At 41.7% G+C, this 18,082-nt stretch overlaps 1 protein-coding gene across 1 annotated transcript in view; it reads right to left on the reverse strand.

The window, feature by feature from the left end:
• Window positions 1-18,082, reverse strand: part of NALCN (sodium leak channel, non-selective) — a 303,444-nt gene that overhangs the window by 29,979 nt on the left and 255,383 nt on the right. The window contains exons 23-30 of the mRNA XM_069601972.1: window positions 16,701-16,757; window positions 16,356-16,476; window positions 16,128-16,259; window positions 14,860-15,027; window positions 13,016-13,120; window positions 9,112-9,218; window positions 303-423; window positions 116-214 (exon numbers count right to left, since the gene is read on the reverse strand). Of these exons, the coding sequence (XP_069458073.1) occupies window positions 116-214; window positions 303-423; window positions 9,112-9,218; window positions 13,016-13,120; window positions 14,860-15,027; window positions 16,128-16,259; window positions 16,356-16,476; window positions 16,701-16,757 (910 nt within the window). The remainder of the gene's footprint in view (window positions 1-115; window positions 215-302; window positions 424-9,111; window positions 9,219-13,015; window positions 13,121-14,859; window positions 15,028-16,127; window positions 16,260-16,355; window positions 16,477-16,700; window positions 16,758-18,082) is intronic.

Raw genomic sequence — 18,082 nt, forward strand, 5'->3', positions numbered from 1 at the left:
TCACACCAGTCACATCACAATTAAAGGTGACTTCATGTGGGGTATGAAAAACAGGACTCAAAGTGAGCTGCTAGGAAAGAATAAACCCTGCGGAATTCAAACCAAGAATTCTTACCTTGTTTTCATTGAAATTAGCAATAACCACTCCAACAAAAAGGGTCAGTCCAATCATGCAACCCAGGAATACAAAAACATGAATATAGATTCCATGCATCTGTATAAATGAAAAAAAAATACGGTTATCCATCAAAGCCAATGAAAGCAGCTGTGGTCTGGTTCAAAGGATTCCAGTGCGTGCTTACCGGCCCCACACGATGAATAATAACGTCCCTCACTTCCACCCAGCCTTTCAAGGACAGAACTTCAAACAATGCCAGCATTGCATTGCCCACGTTGTCAAAGTTAAAGTTCCGAGGATTTGCCCTGTGGGTCAGAAAGAGGAATTTTCCCCGTGATATTCTGCTGAGAAGCACTCTGAGGCAGTATCTATAACTCTCTCCACTCTTGGGTGCAATGTGTACCTGCCACTTGGAAGGGAGGCTAGGTGATGTTCGATTACTAATTCATAACAATGCATCAGCATGTTAGAATTTATTATGTACTTAATTATTAGGTAATGGGGAGGTGTTCTTAACCCCAAAGGACAAAACACTCTGTGACTACTAGCTCCAGAGGGTCTGCAATGCTTTGGGCTAGTGTTGGTTATACCAGGGACCGGTTAGAGCTTGTGCAGGAAAGCCTTACAAAGGGGCACAGGAGTCTGGATGTGAATTTTGGAATAGTTTTACATTAGAAAACCTTTCTAAAAGCATAGATTACAAATTCTGCTGTTAGTACAGAAAGTGTAAAATGAGTTGAGTTTGGCCACTTGATTTTATTCTTTGTCATCACGGGAGCAGCAAGCTGTGACCTAGCGGTGCTTTGGGGGTCCTGGGGGTGGTATGGAGCCTGTGGACTTTATCTCTCATTAACTCCGAGATACTCAACAGACACTACTTACAGACCCCAGTGTTGTTTACACCCGCAGTTAACGTCTGATTTCTAAAACTATTTGGCCCCTCTATTCTAGGTGTGTGTGGGGGCATTCTGGGCAATGTCTCATTTCCTGTTTATCTGACACTTTTCTCACTAATATCTCTACTACACTGCATTCCCCACCCCCACCCCCACCCCCTATTCATTACAGGTCTTAGCCAACAGTTTCATTAACAGAAGAAAATTTTAGTGCTTTTTCCCCTTTTCTGAGGTTATTTTAAATAATTAAAATATTTAGACAACTACACGCTTGAAAATCCTGACTACCGTCACATTTCCTGGATTTGATGAATTGAGCTCAGGATGACTGAATTGAGTAGACCAACTGAAGCCTAGCTTGACTATATTTTGATAATTTTTCTTTTTTGCTAGCACATTTATCAAAAGTTAACCTTCATAGGAGGCCAACACTCTTGGGGGAATCTGGTTTAGTATTTTTCTACCAGAGACAGTCATGAGATATACTTTTATAAGTTTTTTTTTTAATGTTAAATATGTGGGAATCTAAAAAGAAAACATAAAACTGAGACTGACTTGTTTTTAAAGGTTTAGAGCTGATTGGTATATCAGCTTTTTTTCTATGTAGTAAAAAAAAAAAAAGGTCCCACTCAGAAATACACATTTTGGGATTCTGATTTGTACTTTTTAAGTACGAAAGTACAGGCATATTCTCTTAGATTTTTCCAACACTCTTTTCTTTTGGGCATTTCAATTAAATTTAATATATTTTATAGCAGACAGGAGCTGTAAGGATTCTACAGATGCCAGAATTTTCTTGAATAAGGATTTGGAAACACCCCCCCCCACACACACACACAACAAAGTGAGTCCGCTCTCGGATCTGATGTCCAACTTTCTTACCCATCCATTTTCTTTATGTAAGAAGTGCTTTCTAAGCTGAATTTGCAGCAACTCAAGCTACTTTTATATTCTAAATCTTTTAGAAGTTAGAATATGTTAAAATATACTTTTAGGCTAAAACAAGACAAATAAAATGGAAGATCACAGATTTAAATTACTGGAAGACTAAATAACATTTAAAAAGTCTCAGTTTCAATCATATAAGCTATCTGTTTACGCTGCGTTCCTGATACTAAAATTAGAAAGTTTGAGACCTCACCAACAGGGGACTTCAACAAACCCCAAGCACAATCCATTATTGTCAGTTTTTCTGTGGTCCTTTTGTTTTCTTTTCTGGTTAATTTCTAAAAGCTTATAATCCCCTGATGTTGGGAAAGACTGAAGGCAAGAGCAGAAGTCAGCAGAAGATGAGATGGTTGGATGGCATCATGGACTTAACAGACATGAGTTTGAGCAAACTCCGAGATAGTGAAGGACAGGGAAGCCTGGTGTGCTGTAGTCCCCGGGGTTACAAGGAATCGGACACGACTTAGCGACTGAACAACAGCAAATCTTGTCCATCCAAAATGAAGAATCAGTTCTGACTCACAATCTGGTCAGTTTTGTAACCCCTGGTGACAAATGCTCCAAGGATCCCAGGTCATGATAAGGAGAGTTGTTCTCCCCTCGGAAGATGGAGATGCCTTGGAGGAGAGGAATTTAGCCTCTGCCCTGGGATGTGAAGGTGCAGCGCATGGTACTGTCCAGAATGGCACCTGGTATCTGCCACATCTCTGCCTTTTACTCTAAAGACATCCGAAACTTGCACTTCTTGGAATGCAGGCTTCTATTTTTTGCCTTGCTCTTTGGTAACAGCCCTTTGAATTCACTCAGCCTGCAACCCTCTAACCTCTGCCCCGCCCTTCCCTCCCACCTGCCTGTGGCTCCTCCCCCTTCCACCTGCCTAATTCCTATCCACCCTTCAGGAGTGAACTGAGTGTCTTCTCTTTTCGGTCCTTCTCCTTGGTCCAATCATGCTCTGGGTTAGGTGCTTCCCCTGCCACTGCCACTGGACCCTTCGCCCTAAAACCAAAGGCTGATACACCTGCCTTTTATTATCTTTAGCCTGATAATCAGCTAGAGAAACTGAAAAGTTAAACCTCGGGACCTCCCTGGTGGTCCTGTGGTTAAGAATCCGCCTGCCAGTGCGGGGAACACGTGTTCGATCTCTGATCCGGGAAGATCCGGCATGCTGCGGTGTTTCTGAGACCCTTCGCCACAACTACGGAACCCACGTGCTTAGAGCCCGTGCTCTGCAACGAGAGAGGTCCATGCAGCGCAACTCGAGAAAGCGCCCGTGCGACAAGGAAGACCCAGCACAGCCAAAAAGAGCTAAATCAACAATGAAAAATACAAACAAAAAACTTAAGCCTCAAGGCCCCTCCTTGGCCAAGGCCCCTTCTAAGATTCAGGAAGGGCCGGAGAAGCGAGTTTGCATAAGCACATGTTTCTGTTAAATTTAACAGAGCAACACTGTTTTACACTCTTTTTCTTAGAGTGCATACCCAAATTGTTGGAGGCTTAGACTCCAGAGACATCTGATCTCTTTCTCCTAGAATGTATCACAGTGTGATCTGAAATTGCCTAGAGGTAAACTTCTGGTGAACTTCAGGTGAATTTAGGGGCTTATTTATGCAGCATTAAAACCTCAGCATATCGTATTAAACTATTTTAATTTTATTTCCTGTTCTCCACTAGACTTCAAGGTTTTAAGGGTCGGAAATCATAGCTTGTCCCCAGTGACAGCATAGTACCTGGAGAAGAGTAAACAATAAATACATTTATTGCAAAACTGAGCACTTTGTTGACTTCTCTTTCATGCATTTCATTTTCCTAAATCCCAGATCTCTGCTTACAACAAAATATACAATATTTATAATATATATGTTTAATCCTTTTCACCAAGGTAATTTTTATCTCATCAAGTCCAAGTGATTCAGAAGAAGATGAATGTATTCCTCTGAAGAGCGAATGCAGAAACCAGACTGCCTCCTGAATTAGCTACTGCATATTTATATCCTAATTATAATTATAAAAACATTCCTCTAGGCCAATTCTGAGATATAGGTTATTTTCTTAATCATAAATTAGCCAATATAAAATTACAAAAATTGCAGCTGCTAACTCTTGATGAGATTATCAGAGAAAGAAAATATGTGAAAACTTAAACGGTTACAAGTTGACATTTATTTGATGAAAGATTTATATTTCGCTAAAACTCACCCAAGTTGTTATATTCTGAACAAATGGGAAAAACTATTGTGATAATGTTCAAGAGATGTCTCTCTGTTTATGCTTTTAAAATGTCATTGAACTTGAAGTCCTTAATAGTAACTTGCATAAAACATTACATTTCAATTAGCTGATTTTAAAATCATAGAGAGCTGGTTTTATGGAACAAGGTGAACACCATAGGGTACGACCAGAAATGGCTTACTCTTCTCCCAATACTACCTTTCAGTGTATTATATTCCCTTCCTGACATCTTACATGGATGCTTGTTAAGTCACTTGAGTCATGTCCGACTCTGTGACCACATGGATGTAGCTCATCAGGCTCCTCTGTCCATGGGACTTTCCAGGGAAGAATACTGGAGTGGGTTGCCATTTCCTCCTCCAGGAGGTCTTCCTGACCCAGGGATCTAATCCACGACCCCTGCATTGGCAGGCAGGTCCTTTACCGCTCGGGGAGATTCTAAAAAATTTTTGGCCACTTTTCACTATATGATGAGCCTCAGTCTAAAATTCCTACTCCATTCAAACCTGTACCAGGATCCTACTCTCAGCAGCTCAAGCCTGACATGTGGTCTGAGGAAAGAAAATGAAGGTCGGCCACTCTGGTCTACTCCTCCCATATGGTGACCGCCCAGTTCTTACCAGACGGGGTGGGGATTAGCTGGACTTAGAGACGTGGGGTCCTGTCTTGTGTATCTGACTCTGCTGGCCTCTGTCCCTGGGCCCTTTCTTCTCAGCAGTCACTGTTCTTTCACGGAGCTCATTTTTGTGTTCCCAAGAAATATTCCACGTTTTAATCGTAAACCTGGTCCTTTAACACCTGTCCTACGTACAGATGCTGGATGCATTTTGTTCTGGACGACCGGATAAAATGTCTGAGTCACCCTTCCTGGCCTCCTGTCTCCCTCATCACCATCCCCCAACTCAGGAAGATTCCTTTTCAAGGCTCTTTTTTTTCCCTCCAAATACAAACCAACCACTCGAGTTCACACCCCAACCACCTCCTGTATCCAGCTTTTGTACTCGGGGCCACCATCCGGCTGCCCTCATCACCCCACCGCCAGGGACCAGAGCACTCTGGACGAATCTCTGCTCCAGACCCAGGTGGCGCTAGTGGTAAAGAACCTGCCTGCCAATGCGGGAAACTCAAGAGACAGGGGTTTGATCTCTGGGTTGGGAGGAGGAAACGGCAACCCACTCCAGTATTCTTGCCTGGAGAATCTCATGGACAGAGGAGCCTACAGCCCACGGAGTGGCAAAGAGTCAGGGACAACTGAAGCAACTTAGCATGCAAGCATGCATGCTCCAGAGCCCCTGAGACTACTCAGCCTGCTGGCCCTGCCTCACATGTCCCTTCCCAGGGAAGCCACAATAAAGGCTCCCTGCCCCAGCTCTCCCCATCTCTCTGCCTGCCGATTCACCCGGTGCTTCCCCACGTGGTCCCCTGTGATGTCCTATGCCCCTCCCCCGCTACACCAGGAACTATAAGTAGCAAACTATCTTTTCTTTTTCTTTTTGATGTGCATCATTTTCAAAGTCGTTATTGAATTCGTTACCATATTGTTTCTGCTTTATGTTTTAATTCTTTTTGGGCCCGAGGCAGGTGGGATTTTAGCTCCCCAGTCAGGGACCGAGCCTGCAGCCCCTGCACTGGCAGGAGGAGAGCCAGCCCCTGGACCACCAGGGAAGTCCCGAACTATCTTTCCAGGGGTAATTCTCTCTTGATCTGTTGGCTTGACTAATATCTCAGTATTCTTTTGTTTTAAGTAATGAGTTTATTATTGCGATTTGACTTTGGGTGTGCTAGGTCAGGCTTTTCTCCAGTTGCGGCAGGCAGGGTTACTCTCCGGTTGCCGTGCAGAGGCTGCTCACTGCGGCGGCTTCTCTTGCAGTAAGCAGCGGCTCTAGGGCACACGGGCTTCCCTGGTTGCAGCACAGGGGCTCAGCGGTGTGATGCACAGACACACGGCCCTGTGCAGCAGGCTTCCAGCAGGAAGGCTCAGGTCAGGCGGCCCTCCTGCAGGGATGACATGGATCTCCAGAAACACCAGACTACCCGGTCCCACCAGCTGGCGAGAAGCAGCTTGCCCACAAGAGCCTCTCTTCTTGCCGTGCCAATCTCTGATAGCAGCTGATCCTCCCAGGGGTGCTCACTTGACCTGGGTGGGGAGCACCCACCACCTTTCCCCACGGTGATGGGAGCTGAAGCCACAGCACTCTCTGCTCTTGACTTCTTTCACTACCATGATGTCATCTTTGAGTGCAGCGGTTTCCTTTACAGAAGCTGGATAATGGAGGTGGAGAATGTTTTAGTAAGTTCTCCTGGGATTGAGCTAGTTGGTCTTTTTTAAAACATCAGAATACTTTATCTTCTAGTGGCCTCAGCCTGAGACTTTAGCCAAAATTCCAAAACAGCAGGAGCAAAAACAAAAACAAAAGCTGATGTCCTGATATAAATAAATTATTTAAGGTATAATAATGAGTTTTAATCTCACAACAAAATAAACGTTTTGTGCTTCTTTAATTTCTTATGGTAATGTAAATTAGATGGCTTTTCTAGTTAACACTGGGGTAAAGATATTCCCATGTGCTATATGCTTCTCTAACCATGCTCAAGCCTTATATCCAAAATTAATCTCTTTTCCCATAGTTCTCTGGTATTAGAAAAAACCAATATAAATTGTATTGAATTGTTTATGAAGGTGAATTTCATATTATAGGAATGCCAAAGCAGGTAATGATGAGTCCTAAGGGTACAACTGGGTGAAACGCTATTCCTTTTAAAGGGTTTTGACATTTAGTAGAGAATATCAATTGGACAAAAGCAGAGCAGTTGCTCTGGTTCACTCATTATTCTAAGAGATAAAAATGAAATAAAGAGAAAACAGATACGGATTTAAAAGGAAAAATGAAGTTGACAGAGCCCTCAGTGTATCAGTGAAGCAGATTGAGAGATCCCATTCATAGTTGCTAGGAAAATGGATGAGAACAAAGGTACCAGATACTTCCGGCTTTGATGTAAATGCTTTAAAAACTTATTTAAAAAAAAACAATTTTTTTTTTAGAGAGATACAATCATGTTACTGATTATTCCCTTCCAGGGTTTCAATAACAAAATCCTTCAAAGTAAATGGGTTTTCAAATTGAACTAGCTTTATGATTCAGGCTTCTCTACAACTGTTATCAGAACATCACATCTTCCTTAAAGATATGAAGTCAGGATGAGGTTAGTTTTGATTTGATTAACATTATTAAAAATTTTTAAATTGGTTTAATTAAAAATTAATATCTGAACAAGTTTGATGGAAAATCTTTCTTTGAAGCCTCACTAATTTTTAAAATCTTTATTTATTTATTTTTATTGAAGTAAGGTTGGTTTACAATGTTGTTAGTTTCAGGTGTACAGCAAAGTGATTTATATATATATATAGCATACATATTTTCTATATTTTACATATAATTCTATATAAAATATTTCCCATATATTCTTTATATAATTCTATCTATAATATATTCTGTATGTAATTCTCTCTATATAGAATATACATATTCTTTTTCAGGTTTTTTTCTATTATAGCTATTATAAGATATTGAATATAGTTCCCGGTGCTCTACATACAGCAGGTCCTTGTTATTTATTTATTTTATATATAGTAGTGTGTATCTGTTAATTCCAAACTTCTAATTTATCCTTTCCTCCCTTTTTGCCTTTGGTACCCATAAGCTGGTTTTCTATGCCTGTGAGTTTATTCCTGGTTTGTAAATAAGTTCATTTGTATTATTCAGTTAGATTCTACAGTTAAGTGATATTACATGTTAACTTGTCTTTCTCTGTCTGACTTATTTCGCTTAGTACAATAATCTCTAGGTTCATCCATATTGCTGCAAATGGCATTATTTCCTTCTTTTCTATAAGTCTCACTAATTTTTAAAGTATGAATTCAGATACACTCTTTAAGGTATTGGAAAGATTTTGCAGTGATTTCATTAGTTTCACGAAGCAACCTGGGTCTTAAGTGTATTACTTGCTCTCTTATTTATTTTAGTTTTGCATCCAACTGTAATCCAATGCTTTGCCTTGCATTACTTTTAAGTAACTGTTTACTTTCAGTTTCATGCCATATTATGCTGCTTTAAAACCTTATACTATAGATACCTATACATAACATGGATAGACCAAGAAGGCATTATGCTAAGTGAATGTATCAGACAGAGAAAGACAAATACTGCATACTATCACTTATACATGGACTCCAAAAGAGCAAAACAGAACAAAACCACTGACCCCCAATGAAAGTCTTAGGAAAAAGAGATCAGACTCATGACTACCAGAGGCAGGGATGGCTGGGCGGGGCAGGGAGTGGAGGAAGGTAGGCAGAGGTACAAACTTCCAGTTTTAAGGTAAATAAATACTAGGGATGTAATGTACAATATGGGGACTATAGTTAGCACTGCTGTATGATACACAGGGAAGCTGTTAAGAGACTAGATCCTGAGTTCTTATCACAAACAGAATTTTTTCTTTTTCTTTCTATTGAGTCTATATGAGATGAAAAGTAAAGTGAAAGTTGCTCAGTCCTGTCCAACTCTTTGCAACCCCATGGACTGTACAGTCCATGGAATTCTCCAGACCAGAATACTGGAGTGCGTAGCCTTTCCCTTCTCCAAGGGGTCTGCCCAACCCAGGCATCGAACCCAGGTCTCCCTCATTGCAGGTGGATTCTTTACCAGCTGAGCCACAAGGGAAGCCCATATGAGATGATGGATGTTAATTAAACCTATTGTGGTAATCGTTTCACAATACATGTAAATCAAACCATCATACTGTATGCCCTCAGCTTATATAGTGACATGTGGCAATTATTTCTCAATAAAACTGGGGCGGGAAACCCTGATGCTGACAAATATGGCATTTTTCAGGATATTTTTCTGATATGCTTACCAAACACGGGGCACCCAAAATCCAGGTTTTTTCTCTCCAGGTCTTAATTTTAAATTTAAGTTCTTGGACACACTCACATTAATTCTGAATATTCCATTACAATCTTCCTAAAACAGGGGGAAAAAGGATGAAGAGAGGAATCTGGTTAGAAAATGAATTCAGAAAAGATAAAAGATCAGCAACACTTTTTATACAGAACAACAGAGGTCTTTTATCTAACAACACAGATGTGCACAGCGACTCAACTAGTAGTGATAAAGACTTCAGAAATAAGCAGGTGAAAGTCGATGCTGAGACTGTTTAGCAAGTGGCCAGTATTAATAAGTGAACTGACATTCTTCCAAGGAGAGATACAAATAGCCAATGAGCACATGAAAAGATGCTCCGCAGCATTAGTCATGAAAGTGAAAGTCGCTCAGTTGTGTCCAACTCTTTGCAACCCCATGGACTATACAGTCCGTGGAATTCTCCAGGCCAGAATACTGGAGTGGGTAGCCTTTTCCTTCTCCAGGCGATCTTCCCAACCCAGGGACTGAACCAGGGTCTCCTGCACTGCAGGTGGATTCTTTACCATCTGAGCTATGAGGGAAGCCCCCATTAGCCATGAGGGAAATTCAAATCAAAACCACAATGGAAAACCATTTCCTACTCACAAAGAAGGCTGTAATCAGGAAGTCAAACAATGACAAGCTTTGATGAGGACAAGCAGAAATTCTAATCCTTATACTAGAATTCTCAAACACTGCTGGTGGGGATGGGAACTGGCGCAGCCACTTTGGAAAATAGTGTGGCAGGTCCTTAAATGATTAAACTGAGAGCTATCGTATGAACCGGAAACTCTTCTCCTAGATATCGACCCAAGAGAAATGAAACATATATCCACATACAAATTTGTACATGAGTGTTTATATCATTATCATCATAAACAGCGTTCTTTATAGTTGCCCAGTGGTGGAAACAATTCACGTGTCCATCACTGAATAAATACATAAACACATGTGGTATATCCACACAATGGAATATAACTCAGCCATAGGAATGCTACAGTACTCATCGATGCTACACTATGGATGAACGCTGAAGATACGATGCCAAGTGAAAGAAGCCAGCCATCAGACATCACATGTTACACGATTCCAGCTGGAACCATGGCGTCAACAGCACAAGCTTCATGGCCTTTAAATGCGAATTGTATGATCCAAATGTTGGGGGTATGTAGTTTCCTCTTTTCCTTGAGCTTGTCTCTTCTTTTACAGAAGTGAATGGAAGATCCAAGGCAGAACTTGGATACCCCCTTCAACCACACGGCTCACTTGACCTTGGCGTCTTCTGTGAGGACTAGAAAAGAACTCGTTCTGTTACAAAGACCTAGACCGTGCTTCACTACACCGATTTCTTTTCAGTTGTTCTGCTGGCTCTGAAAGGCCTTTGTAAAGGCTAAGCTTTCTTAGACTTTCCTTCTGAGCTTTCCACAAAGGCCTCATTGTTCTGGGAAAAAGGATACGTGCCTCGTGGTATCTGTGTGTCTGTCCGTCCACCGTGTGTCCTTGACCCCTATACAAGTCACCACCTTTTGAGCTGGTGATAAGTAGACAGTGTAAAATCACAAGGCTCTTAGGCCATTATTATTCCTCTGAGTCATCCAAGATTTCTACAGGATTCATCTTGAAATGTAGTTATTATCTTCCTGGCCTCTATTCAGGGTGGACCTAAAATAACCCTGCCTTCCTTACATGAGCCTGTGGACTAATGCATCAGCTCATTATTACTGCCTTCGTTTAGCCTGTTTGGTACACCATGACCTTTTTACCATGTTTCTTTTAGGTCTTCTCATGTTTATCAAAGTTCCCAGAACCTCTGGGGAGCGGATTTAAACGAAGCAGAAACCTTGTGAAACAACGTAAGGTCTGCCTGACCTTAGCCTGTCTCTTCTGCTACGCCTCTTCCTGAAAATCTCGTTAACATGACTGATAACGTATCTGGACAAAGATGTTACCTGTATCTTATAACAATTTGAGAGCTATTAAGCTTTATGATCGCTGTTTACTTGCTAAGTTGTGTCCGACTCTTTGCAACCCCATGGACTGCATCAAGCCAGGCTTCCCTGTCCTGCACTATCTCCCAGAGTTTGCTCAAACTCATGTCCATTGAGTCAGTGATGCCATTCAACCATATCATCCTCTGTTGCCCTCTTCTCCTCCTGCCCTCAATCCTTCCTAGAATCAGGGTCTTTTTCAATAAGTCATCTCTTTGAAACAGGTGGCCAATGTATTGCAGCTTCAGCTTCAGCATCAGTCCCTCCAATGAATATTCAGGGTTGATTTCCTTTAGGATTGATTGGCTTGATCTCCTTGCTGTCCAAGGGACTCTAAGAGTCTTCTCCAACACCACAGTTTGAAGGCATCAATTCAGTGCTCAGCCTTGTTTGTTGTCCAGCTCTCACATCTGTACATGACTACTGGAAAAACCATAGCTTTGACCATATGGACCTTTGCTGGCAAAATGATGTCTCTGCTTTATAAGGTGCTGTTTAGGTTTGTCATAGCTTTTCTTCCAAGGAGCAAGCGTCTTTTAATTTCATGGCTGAGAGTCAGTAAGCTTTATAATCAGAAGTCTCAAAATATAACAGTGGTTACAGTAATATAAAATCTATATTAGATAGCCATATTTGCTGGAAATATGGAAATAAGTAGTACAGTCAGCTCTGATAGCACATTTTAATGGACTTAAGGCATTATTTTACCTAGATGGAAGAGGGAATACTCTTGCTAGTTTATACATCAGCAGAACTGGGTTCACTCCATTAACCTACTTGTAATAGCTGGCAGGATTCTAAGAGAATGGGACAGAGGGCCGTGCAGCAGAGATTGGCTAATTATTAACCAAACTCTACCCTCTTGTCTACAGAATACACCACTCAAGTACACACCATAGGTTCCCTTCAGCCCAGGGAGGCTACACCTTTTCCAGTGGGACACGGGGAGCAGGGAAGTCACAGGTGCTACTCCCAGGCTCAGCCCATTGTCCTCCGAGAGATGGTTTTCTGTTCCTAACTGCCAGCTACACAGAGAAGTCTTTGAAGACGGCAAAGGGTGGGGACACAGGACAGAAGAAACATGAGACCTGGCATCGTCATCTGGAGGGCAGCTGTCTGAATTATTCAACATGCAACACATTCATTTCATTACGTTCAGCTACTGACAGACGGGGGCTGTTCCAGCTTTCTCCCAGAACATTGGCCAAAGAAAGAGAAAGAAACGAGTAGAGGGAATTCCCTGGCGGTCCAGCAATTAAGACTCAGTGCTTCCACTGCTGGAAGCCCAGGTTCAATCCCTGGTTGGTGAACTAAGGCTCCACAAGCCTTGTGTCAAGGCCAAAAAAGAAAAGAGAAGAGTCAAGAGCATTCAAGCTTGGGTCTTAGTTGTTTTCATGGGGGAGACTGTGGGAAGCAAAGAGATAATGCGGGGTCCTGACTTCCTAATGGAGGAATGGATAAGTCATAAGAGGGGGACTGGAAGTCAAACTTTGCCTTTTATATTGGGGGAGGGGGTTGCTGTTTGCTAATATGAGTGTCAGGTCACTGCAGAGGCAGGATTCAGTTAGGGAAGAACTAAAGGAAAGGTTTCACATGGAATCTGGGGTGTCTACACCAAAGACATCAATAGGGGCTGGACTCTGGAATAGGTGAGGAGAGTAGGATTGAGAGTCGGATTGAGGAGGACGCACTTGAGATGCGTTTTCATCTTATAAACCTTCACCCACCAGAAGAGACACACCTCTGCAAAGGGAGTCCACGGAAAGAGTATCCTTAGAGTTCTGTTCTCATGGGAGCCTCTGCACATGGTTACCCAGGGATGGTAAACGTCCCGGATTTTCATCCCCAAAGACAGAAAAGACATCTTACCCTTCTAATAATGTTTGGATCATTGCATTTGGCCAGTTTTCCAGCAAAAAGTTGAACTCCAAAACTTGCAAAAACGAGCATTAAGGTCAGCAAGAGAATGGAGACCTGAAAGAAATGGGTGAGATAGCAAATCTCTTCATAATATGTTTATAAAACGATAGGTTTGGTTTGAGCACTGATACGAACAGGACTTTTCAGAAAACATGGGACAATATTCACAGTCTTTGGATGTTATCTTTTAATGTCTCCCCCACAGGTCATTCAATTAACCTGACTGTAATGTAAACAAGAGGAAATTAACAGGTTTGGCATTTTTAGGATAAAAACACACGGCTTTCACATAAGAACACAGGCTAAGGTATTTTTACTATGAATTGGACTGTTCTGATTTTGAAATCAACACGTTGCTTTATTTTATTGAATGGAACAAAGGAAAAACGGTGAAATAATTCTTGTTTTCCCAATTTCCTCAAAATGGATTCATATGTCTGCTAGCAGAGCCTAAGTAGAGGGACTGTGGCTTCGCTTTCTTGGGGGCCCCAGAGCTGAGGGCGAGCGAAGGTCGCGCGCACGGAGGGTGTGAGATCACACATTCTTGAACAGCAAATCTGGTGGTTGGCTGCCGCGCCCTCTGCTGGATGACTGTTTGGTCTCAGCAGAGAAAGAGGCAAACAGTGAACACGCCACTCATTTGTGCTGGCTGAATCATCCAAACAGATCTCTTAAAGATACAAAATTACGCAGAGCCGTTCTCTGGATCAAGACTCAAACAGACCATTTGCTAAACTCTATCAGGGTTGAAAGATGCACGCACGCTTGCTGTCAGGAAAATTCACTGCGCTATTCTGTCTTCCCTCAATTCCAGCTGTGGGAAAAGCCACAGTGTCATGGTTATAGTACCAAAAAACAAAACAAAATTGAATTTTAGACACAGCTTGTGAAAAAATATTAGCATCTGTTAATATCTGCCTGTAGGAACATAATAGCCTGTCTTTAAAATACCTTAGAATCAACCCCAACTACAGCTGTTCTCTCACTATAGGTGTGTTTCTAGCAAGCAAGACACAAAGCAAGCTTATATAAATCAATTTATGTTTTCCATGCACACGCAGACCTCAACATTAACGAAAAGAATCCTGTGTTCCCTCCCCTATAAGGCAAAGCTTCTTCTTTAACAGACTGTGAGCAAAGAGGCTCTTCCTCATTGTTTTATCTGTGGCTCTACTCTTAAAAGACCCTAAATCAATTATTTGCTCAATTAAGACTTATATTTTTCTCCTCAGTCATATTTCTAAGTATTCATTACTGTATATTAAGGTTACTTTAGGCACACCTGCATGTTACAGTTTTGAAGAGTTGTTTTATGTTAGCACTCCAAAGATCAAGGTGAAATTTTGTGCTATATGAGTTTGGGGACACAGAAAATGAGATTATGAGCCCAGACCTGTGAACTCCTATTATCATTTGTGAAGCTGATGGTGTTGAATTTTCTTTTTAATTTCCAGATTTAGCAACTAAAACCCAGCGTAGAACTTAGGGTCAAGAGTTAGGAGTGGAAGTGTCAACAGTACTAGCTCTTTGGATTCTCGTCCATTGTACTTTCCAGAGGGCTTCCCTTTAATTTACTATATAAACGTTGGCTGAATTAAATACACTAGTAAGCCAGAAGCATCCAGGCGTCAAGTCTTTGAATATGTGTTGTGTTTTTCTAGTACCTTTATAATCTTCTGGCAGTAAACAAAATGTTAGACTGAACCTTGATGAGCAAGCCTCATTTCATCCCTTCATTTGCTACAGTAAGAGCTGGACTCTGTGACCAGAAGCAAAGGGTGACTGTAACATACCAGAAAAATTTCCTTAAAGCCGCTGAAAAGTTCTCGAACAACCTTCCTCATCTGAGGCACCAGCTTGAATATGCGCAGTGGTCGCAGGCAGCGGAGAACCAGTAAGAGCTGAGCTCCAGACTCCGCAGGCACGTTTTGGGGCATCCAACAAAGAAATATCAAGCTCACCTGGAGGGAAAAAAAATAACCTCCAGAATTGATGCAATTTATCCTCTATTATCTACGTTTACTGTGAACTAACTGGCCACAAGTTTCCTTCAGCAGAGATTTCATGGGTCATGTAGGACACGCGTTCACTGGGTGTAACTCAGCTCTGTGGACTCGATCCAGACCTGTGAGCAGCCCCTAAAGAAGTCATCAGGTGTTTGCAGGAATGAAATAGGGGTCCCCACACCCATGGTGTGGGGACACAGGTACCTCTTGCCCCTTCTTTTAACATATGCACTGGAGGCTCCATAGACATCAGCAGGATAGAAATTCCTTTCATCAAGGATACCAAACCTCACACTTGACTGAATACTTACTATTTTGTTAATGATCTAAATGTGCTACATGCTAACAGTGATAATTTTGTTTGTTGTGTTGGAAGAGACATTGATTTCATGCCTTCTCGGACAAACAGAAAGATAGAAATTTCTTACAGTCCTCTACTGTGGTTTTCCCATTTAGTTTTTTGGGAGGTGGCTCCACTGCATGGCATGTGGGATGTTAGTTCCTTGACCAGGGATGGAACCCATGCCCCCCTGGAGTGGAAGTGCTGAGTCTTAAGCAACTGGACTGCCAGGGAATTCCACCCCCTCCCGCATTTAGTTTAAACAGACACTTGAATGGTTACCCTCTCTGGCCTGGTATTTTATTTTATTCCTGGTGTTGGAATTGGAAGAGTGGTCCAACCATACTCTATTAATTTTCAGTGATAAGAGACTCATTGATCAATTATATGATGCAGTTATTTTTTAGTATAGGTGCCATAAGAATTGTGGCGTGCAAACTAGATTTGATATCTTAGACATCATTAATGCATGTCTTTTGCATACATGAATGTAGTTGATGTATCTGAACCATATCCATGAATATTTTTAATGCTTTTTATTTAGATTTTTACATGGAAGCCATTTATCTGCCTCTAATAGACTGTGACTCTACTTAAGAACTCAGTCATGGCAGCTGAACCTCTGTGACTCATGTATCTCACTCTTATACCAAGAAATGAAGGCAATTTGACAAAATCATTCCATTTTGTATTTAGGAATTAACCGAAGACTTACAAGATATATAAATATGTCCATTACGCCACCAAAGTCCCTGATGACAGCAGTCGGAGTGAAAAATAGGCCATCTGCCATAATCTTCAGATTAAGCTCAATGCTCATGAATATCACAAACACATACTCGGCAATCTGAAATGGTCAGAAGGCAGTCTGGTCACCATGAATGCAAAAATCATAGGTCAGCGTTTCTCCACTGAGCTGAGAGGTGAGATACGGCAGCAATACCTGCAAAGTAGGTGTGTGCATCACTCTTCGAAAGGGGGATTCGAACATCATGGAGATGCAGGAGCAGATGGTTACGATGATCATGACCCAGTCCAGGTAAGTCACCAAGCCCAGTAAGTCACTGCCGAAGACCAAACAAAAGTGAGAAATGCAAATCCTCTGAAAAAAGTTGCTAAAAGTCATAGATGATGCTTCTGTGAGTCTAGAAACGTTGACTGGCATTTTAAAAATGAATCTCCAGCTGTCTATTTCATATCATGATATAGAAACAAAATAAAATTTTAAATGTTTATGGAGATTGTGGAACTTCAAATGTGCATGGAAAACAGAGTTTGTAATGCTTACTAAAGTTGATGGTACTTTGTATTTTTCACAGCTCCTGTGACCGGATCTGTTTTAGATCTGTAAGAGAGAACAAACACAGAAATTCTGCCAAGAGCATGCGTGTTACAACTTGGCTTGTAGCATGCATAAACATCTCATCTACCTAAACTCTCTCTCAAATCCTCTACAAAATGTCTCTTACATATATGTTAACTGCATGTGACTTTGGAAGGCAGAGAACACTAGACGGAAGAAAAATCAGAGGCGTTTCAGAGGTTGGTTTGCTGTTCAGTCACTAGGTTGTGTCTGACTCCTTGCAACCTCATGCCTCATGGACGGCAGCACACTAGGCTTCCCTGTCCTGCACCATGCTCAAACTCACGTCCATGGAGTCGGTGATGCCATCCAGCCAGCTCATCCTCTGTCAACCCTTCTCCTTTTGCCTTCAATCTTTCCCAGCATCAGGGTCTTTCCCAACGAGTCAGCTTTTCACACCAGGTGGCCAAAGTATTGGAGCTTCAGCTTCAGCATCAATCCTTTCAATTAATATTCAGGGTTGATTTCCTTTAGGATGGACTGGCTTGATTTCCTTGCTGTCCAAGGGACTCTCAACAATTTTCTCTAGCACCACAGTTCGAAGGCATCAAATCGTCGGTGTTCAGCATCGAAGATGCTTTACAGTCAAATCTTCTTTATGGTCCAACTCAAGTTTATGCTTTTCAGAATGCTTGATTTTAGGATTCTTGACTCCACTCAACAATTTCTGACTAGGATATTACAAAATCAAATTTTGACCTCCATTTAAAAGTAGTCAAACTCTTTGCCTTAGTAGATCAAGGATGTTCCTCATAATTATTTAATTAATTCTCCAAGAATTAAGTAGAACTCTTCACTTTGTATTTCACTGTGATCTTGCTGAGTAATTTATATAGAATTTCTTGGGGGTGTGATTTATAACTTTTACTTCCAGGAAGCCCATGAGCAGTCTTCGGTGAAACTCCTCCCCCTCTGTGTGTGTGTTTCTAGTTACAGTAAAATCTTTCTGGGGCCACTGGAGGTGCGTTGCTGACATAAGAGAATTAGAGCACGGAACACAAAGTGGAGAATCCCCAGTTAGACGTAAACATGGAAGCAACCAACGGGAAAATTCCAGATGAAAAACCCACTTTAGGAACAGATCAAATCAACCCTACACTATCAGTTTCTTTCTACTTAGTGAAAATTCAAGAGTTTTCAATCATTACTACTAAGGTGCTTTTAACTGTGAAGGTCTTTCTAGAATAGCAGGAAGAACACAGACTGGTGATCAGAGAGGGTCACGCCATAGCTGATGTTCCTGGGCAAAGCCCTCAGCCTCAGCTACATGCCCTCCTCTGCTGGGAGGGGGCACAAATGAGCCCCAG

Source organism: Ovis canadensis, chromosome 10, assembly GCF_042477335.2.
Source record: "Ovis canadensis isolate MfBH-ARS-UI-01 breed Bighorn chromosome 10, ARS-UI_OviCan_v2, whole genome shotgun sequence".
Classification (NCBI taxonomy): domain Eukaryota; kingdom Metazoa; phylum Chordata; class Mammalia; order Artiodactyla; family Bovidae; genus Ovis; species Ovis canadensis.